Source organism: Myiozetetes cayanensis, unplaced genomic scaffold (assembly GCF_022539395.1).
Source record: "Myiozetetes cayanensis isolate MyiCay16 unplaced genomic scaffold, myiCay2020 scf10, whole genome shotgun sequence".
Taxonomy (NCBI): domain Eukaryota; kingdom Metazoa; phylum Chordata; class Aves; order Passeriformes; family Tyrannidae; genus Myiozetetes; species Myiozetetes cayanensis.
Window position 1 is genome coordinate 30801946 of NW_026086605.1, and position 17217 is coordinate 30819162.

Consider the following 17217-nt stretch of genomic DNA (forward strand, 5'->3'; position numbering starts at 1 on the left):
ATATAATCGATAACCCACTTTCCATCCTTTCCCGGGGAAACGCCGATAAATAAATTAGGGACGCGCGCCGCCCGGCCGGCCCTCAGCGGGCCGGCGCCGGGGGGAAGGGGGGGCGGGAGGGGTGCCTGCTGCCGCTGTCCCCCCGCGGTGCCGGCGGTGGGACCGGGCCGGGCCGGGCTCGGAGCGGGCGGTGGGAGCAGCGGGAGCAGCGGGCGGTGGGAGCAGCGGGCGGTGGGAGCAGCGGGAGCAGCGGGCGGTGGGAGCAGCGGGAGCAGCGGGAGCAGCGGGCGGTGGGAGCAGCGGGCGGCCCCGCCGGGCGAGCAGCGCCCCTCGCGCCGCAGGAAATGGTCTTTATATTAGACATATACGGGCAGGTCCTGTCAGATCCGCAGCGCGCCGCCCGCCCTTTCGGCCCCCAAAAATCGCCGGGCTCTCCCAGCGCCCCCGCCGCCGTCCCGCCGCCCCGCGCCGCTCCCCGGGGCCCGCCGCCGCCCCGCGGCATTTTGCCGGGCCGTGCCGGGCGTCGGGGGCCGGCCGGCGTCAGGCGGCGCCGGCGGCGGGACGCGGCGGGGCGTCGGCGGGGCGGCGGGGCGGGGGCGGGCGGCGGGGGCGTCGCCGCGCGCGGCGGGGCGGGGGGCGGCGGCGGCGGCGGGGCGGCGCGGGGCGGCGGCGGAGGGCGGCGGGCGGCGAGGCCGGCTTCGCCCTGCCAGGACCTGCCGAGCTCCATTCACGCCAACAAGTTTGGGAGAATGTTGAGTTCAATCGCGCCGGAGCCGCGATGGAGCGCAGCGCACTGCAGGTACCGCGCCGCCCCGCGCCCCCGCCCTGCCCGCGCCCCCGCCGCCGCGGAGCCCCTCCCTCCCTCCCGCGCTCCCCTCCCGCCGCCCTCCTCCTCCTCCTCCTGCCCCTGCGCGGCGCGGCGCGGCGCGGCGCGGAGCCGGCGCTGATGCCGCTGCCGTGTTGTTGTTCCCCGCAGTGGGTCGGCGCCCCGTGCGGCTCGCACGGCCCCTACGTCTTCTACAGGGCGTTCCGCTTCCAGCGCCGCGGCGGCGGCCGGGCGCGGGTCCTCTCCCTCGGCGACTTCTTCTTCGTGCGGTGCCGCGCGGAGGAGCCCGCCTGCATCGCGGAGCTGCAGCTGCTCTGGGAGGAGCGCACCAGCCGGCAACTTCTCTCCAGCGCCAAACTTTATTTTCTCCCCGAGGACACCCCCCAGGGCAGGACCAGTGACCATGGCGAGGTGGTAAACGCGGCGCCGGCCCCCTCCCCTTTTCCCCCCCCGCGCCCGTCCCCACCTGCATGCCCGGGCTCGGCTCAACCCCCTCCCATGTTTGCTGCCCCCACCCGCGCCCCCCTGCCCGCCGTGCGTGGCGGGGCAGCGCGGAGGGGCCGCGCCGTCGGGGCGCACCGGTGCGCGCTGTCCGGGAACTTGTGCGGGCGGGGGAGGCGGGAGGGGGTCGCGGTGCGGGGCGCCCCCGGCCCGGCGGGCAGCGGAGTGTGTGCGGGGCTCGCCCTGTCCTTCTCCCGCAGCGTTAACAACAACAAAAAAAATTAAAAAAAAAAAAAGACGCGGAAAAGCGGGGATAAAAACACGTCGGGGTGATTTCTATATTGTTCGGGGCTTTTTTTAAGTATTCGATATGTTTAAGAGGGCGGAAATTACGAAATGGAGGCAGAGGGAGATCAAACGCTCTCGAGCTGGCAGGGACGTGTTGAATAAAGTGATAAATGACAGGTACGGGAATAATACATTCAAATAACTTGCAGATATGCCTGGGCGTATTTCGGAGCCGCCGCGCTCCCGGCGCAAACGCGGTGAGCGCCGGCACCTCCGCCCGCGGCCGCGCAGCGCGGGATGGGGCCGCGCAGTCCCGCACCGCCCCGCCCCAGCCCCGAACCCTCCCGTTATCTGCTTCGCTAATTCATTGCTTCGGCGGTCTGCGGTGTGGGGCGGGGGATGGAGAGGGTCCCCGAGAGGGGCTGGAGACCAGGCGGGAGGGGGATGAGATGTTTTGGGGTAACTTCTGTTGTGGATGCCGGAGGGGTGTGGGTCCGAGGGGGGGCTGTCAGCAGGGGCTGTTTTCGGAGGCACGCGTGGCTTGTAGGTGCCGGCGTAGCCCTATCCCCGCACCCATGCGTACGCGGCTGAAACGCATTTCAGAGCCACCTTCGCTCGCTGCCACCTCTTCACTTTAATTTTCTGTGCGTGCCGCTGAGATAAGGGAGCCTTTTCCTAAGAATCAGGGAGATGACAGTGAGCAATGGATGCTCTGAAATTGCCCGTGGTGACTATTTAAAACTGTGCCTCTGTGTGTCTCGTGTGTGTGCAAAATGAAAGATATTTGGAAGGGGGGGGGTGGTGAATGGGACACAAATCATTTTAATACGCCTTAATGATCAGCTCATGTTACTGTGGTAGGAACATCAGAGAAAATTAATCCTACCATTACGAGTAAAACACTGCTCCGGTACGAGAGTTCTCAGCTGCATGTACCCTCCTAATAATACGCACAATTTTATTTATTTTTACATGCAAACACCACTAGTAATTAGCCGTGTGATTATACTTGTGCATTTCATTGGGGCTTTAACTGATGTCATTCTGCATTATTCAACCATATGAAAACAATTTTCAATTAAGATAATGGCACGCCTTGAAATTATGCAAATACCGGCCGTATTGTGTAGAATAATTATGACAAATGTAAAGCAGGTAAAAAGTTTCCTAATGCAGTTGTGTTTTACACCCCGGTGATGTCATTTCCCCTCTGGCCTAAGTTAGTCATTCATTAGCAGAGTAGCAGCAGCAGCAGCAGCAACAGCAACAGCTCTGAGTGATACTTCTCTGGCAGGGAGCCTACAGAAACCAGCACTGAGAGCCAGGGCCTAGAGAGGGCAACATAACACTCCCATTAAGAAATGTACTTTGTTTTCACTTACTCCATTAACTTGTTTATAGACATCGGAATGATTTTTTATGATCGATTTTTAATAGTTTGGAACGATCCGAGCTACGCTCGGTGATGCGCGGGCGGACGGACGGGAGACAAAAGGCTGGGTGCTGGCTGGGGCTGTGCAGGGTCCTGGCTGGGGGGGTGATCGGCCTCATTGGGGCACAGGGTGGCTGTTTGCCTGACCACCTCAAGGTCTCTCGGTCCCTTAGGTAAATGACGTCCACATCTGTCCCCAGAGGGGCATCAGGGCCACTCTGGGGTCGCAAGGCTTCCTAACTCCAGGCTGGGCTCCTTTTGCAGGAGATGCAGTTGGTGGGTCAGAGGCGGCTTGTAGCCATCAGGGTAGACTTTATTCATGATGTGGGACTGCTGATGGGGTAAAACACCTTGTCTTGCATTCAGGGAGCAAGTGAGATGGTGCTTATAGGCGTGTTGCAAATCCGTGGTTTCTGAGGCAAAGGGTGAGAGGGGGGCTCGCTGTCCGAGAATTTGTGGGTGAGGGGAGCGAGGGGTTGAATCGTGGGCTTGCGATGGAGCCCACGGGAGGTTTAGGCACAGTCACTGGCAGCTACCTGCGCTAGAGGCATGATTAATAGAAGCAGCTGGCTGCCTGCTCTCGGTAATAGCAGCACTGACACTATGACAATATTCAGCTAGTGGCTGTGAGGAGGGAGGAGAAGCGAGGAGGTATGTAATGCTTCTGTTAGTCAGAAATTTCTGATGGCGTATTTTATCTGATTGCCAAATGTTTGAGCTAATCAGCAATAAGTGTAAATATAAGTCTTTTTATAGCTAGCTGAATTCATCATCCAGATTTAAATATAACCCTGACTGCTGCTAAAACCGGATGTTTCCATGCACTGGGGCCCAGAGCCAGGGAAGGTTCGAGCCCAGATGTGCTTCTGCTGCAGTACCTCTCCCTGCTCCTAAGGCTCAGCATCCCCATCACCTCAGTGGAGAAACTCCCGTTCACCCCCAGGAGCTGGCCAGAGGTTGCTTCCCAGGGGGTCTCAGTGGATGGTGAATGTGGGATGGGGCTGGTCATAAGTAGCAAATACAAGTGCTCCTGGCCCTGATGCTCATCATATCCCAGAGAGACGTACATGGAGAGCCTGGCAGTAGCTCTGGCATCATGCTCGGGCTAGGCGTCTTGCTCTGCAGGAACAGCGGAGACATCTTTGTAAGAGCAACAGTGTTGCCTTTGGGAACGCTGTTAGGTGAGGTACAAGAGTTTTGTGCTACTTCAGTGAAAACTTTGTTGCTGCTTTTAAGACACAGGGGCTTGGGTGTGCTGCCTCCCACCTTGCCATCCAGCCCAAACACTTCAGCACTCTGGTCATAGGGGAGGAGCAGCCTTCTCCCTCTTCCCTCCAGTGGGGAAGAAGTGGCTCTTTGCTGTTCCTGGAGAGCCACTGCCAAAAAGTGTCTTTTTCTGGAGGAAGTCACTACCTTGCCCCGATCAAAGGAGGATGCTTGGGGGGCTGTGAAACTCCTGAGGGAGTGGCTCCAAGAGCACATTGTTGCATTTGAAACAGTTTTGAGGGGTGGGTGTGGAAAGCAGCAACTTTGGGCTTTTTGGCACCTGACTGGGAGAAGTAGACGCAGGCTGCGTGCCCGGAGAAAACCCTTGCTTGGTCCCCTTGCTCAGTGCCCTGGTCCTGTGGCATTCAGGGAGCACAAGATGGGCCCAGCCCCCAAGTCCTCCAGCCCACAGGGTCTTCACCAAACCCTCCTCCAGCTCATTTACTCCTCTCTGCTCCGAGGGGCAGTGCGAGGCTGTGGAATGACTGACCTTTGCAGAAGCAGTTCTAGAACAGAATGCTTGTTAGTGCCATGTGTTTTCATGTTTTTAAAGGTGTTGGCATTAATTAGACTAGGCTTAAAAATATATCTCAAAGCTGGTACTCATTAAATCCAGGGATGGTATTTGATGTGACGCATAAAATTCCTAAAAAACCCTAAATAATCAACCAATTCACTTTGCATGGTCTGACATTCCCTGCATTGCCCTGCACTGTGGTGAATGGTACTTCCACTGAGGCTGGACTGTCAGTGGGGATCTGCCTTTGGTTCATTCATCAGCAGTGAAGTTTACTACGAACTCATGTTGATTTCATCTCTTCTCCCAAACCGGGGATCTGATGCAATGCTTTTCGCCTTGCAAATAATCCTTACTCATGCAAGTAATTTACATGAGTAAGCGTTGCTCATACAGAGGAGAGGAGAGAGCTAGTTTCCTGTAATTATTTCCCTAGCAGTATTTTGCATTTTCAGACTAATTGGGGGAAAGGAAAAGAATAAAGAAGTCGCTCCATAAATGTATGTCATTTATAATTTCAGAAGAGATTCTTCCAGAAAGTTAAGGGAGGCAGTGGGTTTGTCGTCCTTTCATTTCGGGACAGATGTTCACAGCATCCCTAGAAAGCCTGGTTTGTTTTGGAGGGGTTCTCCACGTGGTCCTACCCCAGTGCAGAAATGTAGCATAGGCTGGCCTGAGTGTGATGTCTTACACCCACAGTGCCTTATTGTCACCCCCCCTTCAAAAATGTGCTACTCCCTTTGCACAGTTACAGATTTTTTTTTTTTTAAAGACATAGGAATCTGTATGCTCTTATTTGAAATGAGAACAGCCCTGTTTCAGTCTCCACGGTGTGTGCCTTATGCTCGTATCTGTCAACACTGGTAATGGCAACACGTTTCAAACATGCAGATTATGATTATTAAAGGGTGCTTTAAAAATCATGCTAATAGCATCAATCTCCAATGTACACTTACTCAAATTAATTCAGCTTTGGAAATCAGGCGCACTGTAATAGCAGTGTTAGAGGAATGGCATTTGTCATAAAATATCGTGGTTTTGGTAATTGCATATCCACTCTGTATATTTTTATCTCTCTTGCCACCAGTAGCATATGCTGGCAAAGGAAGAAGAGGGCAATGATATTACTCAGAGAAGCCACATGTTGCTAGCCATTAGCCAGCAATCTGGCATATCTGGTCATTTAAGGCAGATTTCCTTTTTTTAAAAAAATTTTTTTTTTCCTATTCCCTCCCCTTCCCAGTGCATTCAGACTGTAAAGTACACCCACTGCTCTCCAGAGTTGCTGTTCCCAGTCTGATCAGTGGCACTAAACATTAAACTCTTGTCTTTGGAGAATAATAGGCCTCACATGGTACACCCTCAAGCATGTTGAGATACTGTGCAGGCTGGAAAATAAAAATGTTCTAATTGTGTCTTTTAAATAAGCATAGGAGTGAATTAATTAGACTATATTTTGTCTTTAGTTGCTTAGTTACACAATAGTATTCCTAAGCGCAAGTAAGATAAATTGGCTCTTTTTGTGCTGCTTGTCCCTTAATCATAATTACTGTATTGCTCAGGAGAGTAACGCATACGTAGATTTTGCATTTTTAATAATATTCAAACAATATGCGAATGATATAGAAAGTATGTTCTGATTCAAGCTCTCGCATGCTTTTATTCGGGAAGAAGTTCTACTGCTATGGGAGCAATATTTGCATTAGTTGCTCAGAGATGTAGTTCTGGGAAATACATAATTGAAATATTCTTGCAATGCTTGTTCTGGCCCTTTCATTCGCATTCAAAATAACAATGCCTTAAGTCTCTGAACAGTCATCCACTCTTGATTTAAGAGCGTTTTTCTTTGTGTGTGTGTGTGTGTGTGTGTGTGCATGTGCAGTGTGGGTTCACACCCAGCGTTAACCCTGCAGAGCCGAGGCGCTCGCGTGATTCATGGTGTCGTATCAAGTTGAGCTTTTTATTTGTAGCTAAAATGCAGTCAGAAGGTCAGATGAACATCGGCATTTTATGGCATTAATCCAATGACCTTAATGCTTGGCAGGCGTCCATGTTTCTGTGCGAAGGTGCCAGGGTTATAGATAATAAAAGAGTTTGTTTTCATTTTCTGGGTATTTTAATCTTTCTTTGCAGAGCGCAGCCTCGGGTTTGGGGGGCTTGGGGCTACTCCCGGGGGCCAAAACTTTAATGTCTTGCTGGGTTGTTGAACGTTTGCTGCTAATGATGGGCAGATTGATACAGATACTGAACAATGGAAGGTTCTGGCAAGAAACCCCCTAGACATGCTCAGTGGATGTATGTGAAAATTGGCTCCATTGTTCTGCTGTATGAAAAGCAAGTAAATTATTTACAGATATTTGCTAATTAAAGCACATATTGTTTTACCAGCACAATAGAACACAATATAACAAAAGACAAAAGAATAAGCTTGCATAATTTAAACCTGCTAATGCCATGTACTCCTTGTTAAGAAAAATATAATTATGTAATCTACGAGGAAAGCTTTTCGTACTGTAACTGTAGTAGGCAAAATTAGGAATGAATTGCTTGTCAACTTGCCTAAACTAAAACAGCTCCTCAAGATCTGTGAGCTATCTGACAGGAAAACATTTTGACTGAAGCCTGTTTTCTCTTTGGTCAGGACTTCTATCTGCAATGACAGATATAAATTCAATTTGAACCTCTACTTGGGAGTGGGAGGAGGGAGAAAAAACCCACCCCAGACAAAAAGGAGGAGGCTCATAGTAGAATTGTCATGTCTGGCTGCTCACAGCCATCCTTCTGTGCGCTCCATCTCCACCCCACTTCTGGCCCAGATGTACCAGTGTCCCACGGAGCATCCTACAAAGACATGGTGCTGCTCTGCCCAAGGTCATTTTGCATGTCTCACTTTGGAATTACGGAATCCCATGGAAAAAGCTGCTTGCTAGTACAAGGGAAAGTGAAAACCGTAGGATTTCACATGCTTCACTCATGTCCTTTATCTTGGTCTCTTCTCGTGGTTTTAGACCCCGGCAGAAGAGATGAACACATCAGTGTGAGTTTCAGACAGCTCTGTGTGACTGTGCTTAGGCTGGGGAAATACCTGTCACCTGAATTTAACAAGATCATTATAGCCCTTTAAAGTAATTATCAGAGGATTAACAGATGAAAGGTTCTGCCCTGGCCTCTTTAAAATTTTCCCATGTGCCAGGTAAATTACTGGTCTGTACCTGTTTCCACTCTCAAGGCTCTCTCCATAAGGTTCACGGGTGGAGAGTGGTGGTGTCCGAAGGTTTCTGCACACAGGCACCCCAGCAGTCAGGTGCACTCCACAGATCCTTTGGGATCTTTGCTTCCAGCAAAACCTTTCTAAGGATGCTGTGGATGTGGGGACAGCGGCACAGCTCTGCCAGGCAGGAACCACTGCTCCAGTTCTGCAGGTGGGATCACTGAACGACAGGGAAACCTCATAAGAGTCTCCAGTGCTTGGCATAGGCAGGGGCAGCTTTCTTTCCCCCCAACCCTGCCCCAAGTGCCTCATTTGGTTGCCATCTCCTCACGCATCCCCTAGCCCAAGGCAGACACAGGTGTCCCAAAGGATCTGTGGAGTGCACCTGACTGCTGGGATCTGGGCTTGTCATGCCCACGTAATAGGGGAGTGTATGGCAGGAGAGTCCTTTGTGTTCCTTGCAGGGAGGCTGAACAGGGAATGTCCCAGAGCCAGACCTTTTTCTGAACACAGCCACAGTTTTTCTGCTAGTTTGTGATCCTGCAGTCTTAAAGCTCCACATGTGTACTCCCAATCCAGAGGGAGACAGGACTTTCTTGTTCTAGAGAAAGTCTCTGAGAGCAAATCAGTCCTGTACAAATGTTCTCTGCCCTTTTAGTGCTGGAAATGGTCTCTGAAGGAAGTGTTGCTTGTAGGAGGTGACTCTGGAGACCTGAGTTCAGGTCCCTGAGTGACTTCTGGTGAGTGGGCTAGGGCTGAATTGACAAGACCTGGTTTCCCCTGCTGTCCCAGAGCCCTGGTAGCATCTGTATGGCAGAGAAGAGCTCTGGACTAAAGGCTCTGCAATCAGGGCCTTTTGTTTTTAGTGTGCTGTCAAGTAATGGTTGTGGTGCTTCCCTCAAACTCCCAGGTAAATGCATTGCTATGGGAGAGGTCCTTACTGGCAACAAGTCCTCTCCTTCCCTCCTCTGTATCTGCAACATGACCTTCCACTCCTCAAAGGGATCTAGAGCAGGAAACCAGATTCCTGAGGTGAGAATTGCGTTGTTACACAAGGTATGGGAACGTCCTTTTTACCTAAATGGCAAAAAAACTAAAAAATCCAAGGGATATAAAAAAAACCCCTAGAATAAGACAGGTCTTTATGGCAAATGAAATATTCAGTTCTATTATCCCTGGTGAATGCAGTCCATAAGAGTCACACTGTATTTTTTGCTCCCGTGGATGAATGTGTTTTCATCAGCAATGTGCTGGGTTGTAAAATATGCAGCCCCAGCTATCTACTGTGCTAAAGATTTCACGAAAAAGGCTTGAAGATGTTTTCTAATGCAAATGATACTGATCAGATAAATGACACGCAGTGTCTCCTGTAATTATCAGCAAGAGTTTTTACAGTACATCTCCTGTTTCTCTCTAGGCCACGTATTTGATGTTAGGAGACAGCCAAGCAGGTGTTCGACTCACTTGTGCCCTCCAGAATTCCTTAAATGACCTCTGGAAGCACTGGAGTGAAAACAGTCTCAGCATGTCAAAATTTTGAGATATCTCAGTTGCTGTAATTCTTTTAAGGCTGCCTGGACGTCTCTAAAATATAAATCTTTCCTAGTTATTGGCATTGAGTGAGGAGTTGTGATGTACCGTATGCGGGTGTGCAGTCAAGATGTACGACCTCCCTGTGCTGCCCTGTGACTCCCGGCCTTGTAAGAGTTAATATTTCTTCTAAAAAATAATTATCTGTTTTAAACTATTATAACTACCTGACCTCTTTCCCTGAATGTAAGTATTTCAACCATCTGCTGAGTCAGGCAATATAGCATTATGTGCTTTTGGGAGGCTGTGATGGTTGCTTAGACAACAGTGACATAATATTTAAGCATAACGGCTCTTGAGAAGATGCTGTCCCCTTCTCCCTGGATGACTTCTCTGGAAGTGCAAATCCAATATGCTCTTAAAAAAAACACAAGAGAGGGATGAAAAGGGTTTGTGTCGCCATCTTTTTTAACCATCTCCCCACTTCCCACTTGAGAGGTGAAAGTATTGTACTTGGCTTAGAATCTTGTAAGATGCGCTAAAATTATGGGCTGACTAGATACCCATTTTATAGAAGCAGGAAAAAAAGTGCTTCTTTCAATAGTCAGCGTTTATTTCGAGGTTTAGACAACACTGTGGCTGTGAACATTGGTGCATGAGACCACTGACCATTGGTTGGTCAGTGTCAGTTAAGATCCATCTGAGATAGATATGATTCCTGAGCTGGGCTGACATCCGTACCAGTTGTTCTCTCATCTTGCTGTAACAGGAAAAAATGGTAATTAAAGACTTAACCATGCAATAGAGATCTTATAAACATATCACTTTGGAGCATAGCTAATACATGATGAGTTGATTTTTGTATAGATAGATATATATATATATATGTATGCTCTGTAAGCGACGTGGGTGGTTTTTCATGTTTACACAGAGATACAATTATGAATGACATGAAGGTTATACAGCAGATTTCTTTAATCTTCTAAAGGTTTGTTAGTCATGTGTCACCGTGTACCTGGTTTTTATTTATTCAACATCTGTATTCCTTTGTCATCTTGTTGAAGAGGTTTCTCTGGAAGGGTTGTGGCAGTAGGTGCACAGTGGTTGATACCGAGCGGCTGCGGGGGCTCCTCTGGCTGACAGAGCCCTGCAAGGTCCCGGAGCAGCTTTTGTTGTGCTTAACCAAAAAGGAGAGGGACCCTTTTGTCACCTGCTGCTCAAAAAACACATAATGAAAATAAAACCCACAGTGGTTTAGGTCTGAGTGCTTGGAAAGGTTGCTTAGGGATGTGTGAAAGCTTGGCATGGCACATTGAAATTCCAGAGCTGGTGAAGTAGTTGGGTGACCTCTTGTTTTGGTGGCAGAGGGGCGGGGGACCTCTTGTGTTAGCAAACTGCCAAGATATGGGGAAGACAACCCCTCTGGAGCTGCCTGGTGCTCGGGCTCCTCAGGAAGCGGGGGCTGCAGCCACCCACCATGCCTTGCTGGGTGGCAGTGTTTGTGTGATGAGGTGTCAGGGTGGGAATGTCTCTGGAGATGCGGCTCCTCGCTGGCGAGATGCGTGTTGGCAGTGGCGCTCGGAGGAGGACTGCGGTCTGACCCGTGACCTCTGTGGTGTTTGAGGAGTTGGGAAGGACAACTCTTGTTCTCTCTGAATTGGGCCAAGAATGAGCGGCGAGAGAGAGAGAGAGCAGGTGTGTCCAGTACCACTGTGGGACGGACAGGGCAACCCAAGGCAGACCCTGAAATGCACTGGGTAATTTTTCCATTTCCCAGATAAAAGTGAACTTAACCGTGTTTCCCTGGTGCAGCTGGGGTGATCCCTGGTGGTATGAGGGGTGAACAGGGATTTGGGGGCCAGCTGGTTCCCCCTCCATGGCAGCCTGGGCAGAGCCAGTGAGTGCACCAACATCTCTTCCCCCTTGTTACAGTAGGGTTTTTTGTGGGTTTTTTAATTCCTTTTTTTTCTTCCTGTGTACACATCATGTGCGTGTGTGCGAAGGTTGTATTCTCGAAAACAAGTTTATTCATTGATGATGTAATAGTGATTGTACTTTTCTTTTGGTTAATAAATTGTCTGCTCAGCTTACTTTGTATGCCAGCCAAAATTAGTCATACCAGTTCTTGGAAAGGATATGAAGAAACTAGTAATTGAAATCATAATCATTTGATCATGAGAGCTATTTGGAAAATAATATTTTAACCAAAAACATGTCTGATCTCCAAGTCAGGATTTTTTTTTTTTTCAAACTGCTGCTAAATAGATTTCTCTAGTGTGGAATATTAGAAATTGTGTAGTAGCTGGTGATGGTATTCAACATCCTAAAAGAGGACTTCATCCAGAAATTGCTGAGACTGTCTACAGGCAGTCTGATATTTATATATATGTCTTACTTTTTTCCATCCTGACATTTAATAATCACCATGTAATAACTATAAAATGCATAGCAACTACAGCTTTTTTATTTCAAGTGGATGGTGTAATGAAATTGGGTGAAACCATCCATTGAAATTGTGCTTTGTAGTACCCAGTGCTTGTTTACAAAGTATTGACGTTTGTCATAAACAGAGATTTAAAGCGTCACTGTTATTGTTTGTTGTTTGGTGGAAGCTCTTATGCTGTGCAGCGATAAAGGAAAAGATTTTATTACCAGCTTGCTTAGCATATAAGCATGCTGTTCATTTCTAACCAAATATTTGTTATTGCACTAAATGTAATGAAGGTGCCTGCTTATAAAACAGTTTTTATTATATAAGGGAGAGTGGAATATCAGATCTGGTTTTTTTTTAGTAGAGATAGTTCAGTACTGTGTGCAACTTGTCACAATAAAGCTTTTTTTTTTTTTCTTTTCCATTGAGCAGTATTTTATTTCCTGAGGAATGTGTTCAGTGGACAAAAAAAACACACAGAGAGAATCAATCATGCTTTTCTCTTTGTTTAATAACTCAAAGAATTTCTCTCCCCTTTGCAAATACTTTTGTTTATTTGAGAGAAGAATTGGATTCTGGTTTATTTATTTCAAGAACCTGTAACCTTATTTAGTGCTAGAAATGCGTGTTGTGCAAGGTGTGGTGTGCAGCCTGCTCTTGTTACAACATAAATTAATTCTACTGTTTTAACCAAAAAATCTGGAGTGTATCTTGCTGGATATGTGTTTGTTTGTTTATTTTTTGAGGCTTTCTTGATCCTTTGCTCAGTGGAGTCAGCTGTAAAACATTCTGCTTATTCATCATGACTGAGAGGAGTTGATTGTTTCCTGGAAGGTTAAAATCCAGCAATTAGGGCTGTTTTATTTGAGTATATGTTCTGGAGGCTAAACTAAGTTTAAGTGCTTTTCTTAGAATGTTTTAGAAGGGAAAAAAATTACTGTTCTGATCTTGAAAGAGGTTTTAAGAAACATGAGAATGTGCAAGTTTCTTTTGGTGGGAAGCATATAACATTTATATAGTATTTCTTTTGGGATTACATCACAGTTTTATTTAATTTTAAGGACAAAAGTTAAATTCAATATTTGTGTTTAAGCCAAGGGAAAATGTACCATAAACACAGGAATTTTCTGGTGAGTCAGAGTTCCAAGAATCTGAGATTTACTTAGTCCATTTATTTCAGGACTAGCTATAACCATTAGTCATCCAGCCATGAATTTTTACATTTGCAGCTAATTGCACCTAAAAAACAAACTTTCCCTCAGGGCTTTGGGTTATACAGGATGTGATTTGGCAACCTGCATTTCAAATGCCTTTTAGGATCATTGCCCCGGTCCTAGAAATTGTCTTTAGATCATGTATATTTGCTTCCAGTAAACAACTAATATTTCCACTCAGATGGCAAGAGGAATAAATTAAGTACTAGCTATTCTGTAACACAGAAAAATTACTCAGCAGCAAGATATGCTTTTCCAGGAGTCAGTGCGGGGTGGTGTTACTGGTTTGTCAGTCCTCGTGGAGCCCAGAGTGACATGTTGTATTCTCATTTCACTGCCTCTTGCAGGATGAAGTTATTGCTGTTTCAGAAAAAGTCACTGTGAAACTTGAGGACTTGGCAAAATGGGCACAGTCCGATTTCTCCAAGTGGAAGTGTGGTTTCCGGGCTGAGCCTGTCCAGCCGATGGATGTGGGGAAGAATGGGCAGAAAGAGGCCTTGACAAGATACAGACAATCCACGCTCAACAGCGGCTTGAACTTCAAAGACATCCTGAAGGAGAAGGCTGACCTCGGTGAGTATCCCTTACTTTCTCCTGTGGGGAGGGGCCTGTGGGTGAGTGTCTTTCGAAGATGGATGAGCCGATCCCGCCACGCCATCCCCGATTCCCAAGGTACGTCAGAGCCTGGGGCGGAGGCGTGGTGATGGGATACCTGTGTGGGACGGGTGGTGGTGGTGAGCTCATCGCAGGCTCCTTCGAGACTGGCGTGGGGTAACTCTGTGATACCTGTCTGCTCCCTAGACATGTCCCCAAGCACTATGGCTCAAACCCTGGAGATGTGCACACAAATAACTGTCACAGGCTCTCCCTGAGGCTCTGAAGCCTGGGGGATCAGGTCAGAGCTGTGCACTGTGGGGAGAGGAGGCTGACACGTCTTCCCGAGGCCTCCTACAACAGGCAGGGGCGAGCAAAGGCCTTTCACTTCTCCTGTCCCATCTTCTGGAAGCTCAGAGATGCTCCTGGTGCTTGCCCTGTTTCCGTATGGTTGGCTCTGTGTCTTGTTCAGTAGGGAGGTGTCCCTTCTATGGCATTTCCTTGTCAGCTTTATCTGACTACACAACAGGGCTCTGCAAGCACCTCACTGTTGTCTCCAGATAGAGCTGTGCTTTCTTTCCCTGCCTGTTTCTTTTAGGAAGGGAAACAGTAGCTCTGCTACTTAGGGTGGTTGCAGACAGGCTTGCAGCTCTGAGGCTGCTTTGGTGCACAGACACTCACACCTCTGAAATCTGTGGTGGGATACAAGGTCTGAGGGAGAGGGATCCCCAACAGGTAAAAATGCCTGTTTGTGGTATTAGGACCTTGGATGCATAACAGCTACCAGAGGTGGCACTTTGAAGTGCATACCAGGGACATTTCTCTCTTGTGACAAGCTTTTAACAAATGTTCCATGTTTGAAAAGTATCAAGTTTAGGCTGTAATGTGTGGAAAGGTAAGAAATTAAAAGCTAAGGCTGATGCATTTGAGGAAATGCTTTTGTACCTTTGTGAACAGGAGGTGCAGAGCCAAGTTCAGTTTTATAGTGTCACAACTGTGTTGGCGTTGAAGCCAAGTTACATGAAGCTGAAGATCTGTCTTGGAGGATTTATCTTCTGCATCTCATTTTTCTGATCTTATCAAGTGGTGAAGTGATTTTGTCAATGTCACATTTCACTATTAGATACGTAGGTTGGAAGATTAAAGTACAATTGGAAGTTGATCTTATTTTTCATTACATGTCCGGGAATCAAAAAATAATCCATGCAATTCTTTCTCTTTTACTTTGCTTTTCTGTGTAGTTTCTTCTGGTTCATAATTACGTAGAGTAATTGTCTCTTGCTATTGCCCTGGTATCTTCTTTACACACTACGTTTATTTGCATTTGTTTGTTGTGTCAGAAAAATCTTAATGTTTTTCAGACAGAACTTTTGTGTGCTAATGTTTTATTGTTTTTGTTTTCAACAAACAAAAAAACCCTTGTGGTAAGTTACGAAATTGCTGTTATCTACCCTAGGAGCCAAAGAAAATTATCTTTAAGCCTGAAGCTTATAGTTGCATGTTAAGCCTTTCAGAGTATGGGTTATACTGAAAATGCTTATGGAATGCAAACTGTACGGTATAATTTTGATAACCCCACATTCTGATGTTGCTCATTTTCAGTTGGTGGCTCTGGCTTTATTGTTGGGTTGTGTTTTTTCAGTAGAAAAGAGAATTTTGGCTAATGTTTTATTATGATTGCCTTTATCTTTGTAATGACCGGTTGACGGGAAGTGAAGCCAAAGGTTCAAGGGGACATAAAGCTGGCCAGATATGTTGATATAGACAATTGATCTAGCCTTTTAAAGGCAGTCAAAGAAATTTCTTAAATTTAGTACTGAGACTATTTGAAAGACCTGAGAATTTAAGCATATTTTGTTTTCCGGATCTGACAAGAATTCCATAGAATGGTGATCTTCGAAGCTCGTGAAGCACCTTGGTTTGGTTGTGTCCTGTAGGTGACCCATGAGCTCTGGTGTTTGTCTCAACTGTGGGGTGGAGGATTAACACCCACCAGATGAAGAAGATTTACGTTTCTCATTCTGAGTGGTTGGTCAAGGTTGACATTGTGCTTTGGGAATCGTCATCTCCCGAGCTGTAGGCAAGGGCAGTAGCATGGTGTGCAGTGTCCAAGGCAGAGGGATTTGGGCTGCTGGTGTTGTCTCTTCCCTGCTGTCAGAAAGGCAGGTTTACTGCCCGTTACGACGTCTGCCCACAGACCTTTTCCAGTACTCAGCATCTTGCCAGTGGAGCAGCGCTCAGCTGTAGTGTGATCAAAAGATTTATTAGCAATAACTTCTGCAGCAAGGCCTCCAGCACAATGGGATGGGGTAGTTTTTCTCTTAAAACAGGGTTGTATACTGTGAGGGAGCACAGTGCACTGTCATGCAAAGGTCCCTCTGGTATGCTCGTGTTTAACCCTGGCTGTAGATGAGGAAGTTGCTGAACCAGGTGTTGAAAAGGCCTAGAAAAACAGTGTGATCTTCTGGACCCATTTTTTCCTATGAAACGACATGTTTCCATTACAGAAAAATCCCATAGAAGTGAGTAGATTTTGCAATTTTTCCTACTAGGTGTTTTTGAATCGAGCTCTAGAAGGTAGTAGGAAATTTATATCGCTACCAAAGAGCTCAAAAAAACTTTAGAGAAGAAACAAAATTGTTTTTCACACAGTGTCCGGGAGTGGTGAATAGTGAAATTACCCGGCTGAAATGAAAACATGAAATGCAGAACCAGAGAAGTGTCACTGTGCAAACATACTTAATTAAACACGTTGCTGCTGGGAGCGGGGCAGCTCCAAACAATAACCAGGCAAAGCGAGGCCTCGTGAGCAGTGTATGCCCTGTGCCATGCGCTCTGTGGCGCTTGTGGCACTTTGCTTAGCCAAAACTAAGGCAGCACCTGGTTAATCCACAACCAGGAGAAACTGTGCACCTATAATTGAAAGTTGACCCTAATTCAAATGAGGTAGTTCTGTCTCCTTTTTTGTTCTCTTTTTTCTTGTTTTCTCTTTTGTTTCTCTTTCTCCCTCTTTTCTTTTTTTTCCCCCCTTCTTTCTTCTTTTCTCTCTTTCTTTTCTCTTTGCCTTTCTTTTCTGCAGAAACTCTGGGGTTTTTTTCTGTAAAATGCCATTGTTTTTATCCCTAGTGAATTATGCAGAATTGTTCCTTAGGACTGTATTAAATAAAAGATCTTGCAATGGCATTTTTTTGTGTGAGCTTCAAGATTTCAGCCTGAAAAATGATTTTTAAGAATTATTTCTTTCTGCCTGTTGAGATATTTATGTTATACATTCTGTCCCTTTCTACAAATATGTCAATATTGAATGCTAGCAGTTTATGTCTTAAGACTATTTATAGCTTTCTGAATATTTCTTTCAAATGTTGAGAAAAATAAAGAGTAACAACAATGCAGCATATAAAAATAGAGTTGCTCAGGAATGTATTATTCATAATGAACATGAGAACCTGTTTTTCCAGAAGAATTGG

The 17217-nt window shown here is 47.0% G+C and overlaps 1 protein-coding gene across 4 annotated transcripts in view; it reads left to right on the plus strand.

The window, feature by feature from the left end:
- The first annotated feature begins 680 nt into the window (after nucleotides 1-680).
- Nucleotides 681-17217, plus strand: part of ARID5B (AT-rich interaction domain 5B) — a 114445-nt gene continuing 97908 nt past the window's right edge. For 2 of the 4 annotated variants that reach the window (XM_050340604.1, XM_050340623.1), the window contains exons 1-2: nucleotides 938-1237; nucleotides 13504-13729. In XM_050340604.1, the coding sequence (XP_050196561.1) occupies nucleotides 947-1237; nucleotides 13504-13729 (517 nt within the window). In that variant the 5' untranslated portion in view covers nucleotides 938-946. Of the gene's footprint in view, nucleotides 800-937; nucleotides 1238-13503; nucleotides 13730-17217 lie in introns of those variants that run through there. The other 2 variants (XM_050340613.1, XM_050340629.1) reach the window with 2 other exon arrangements.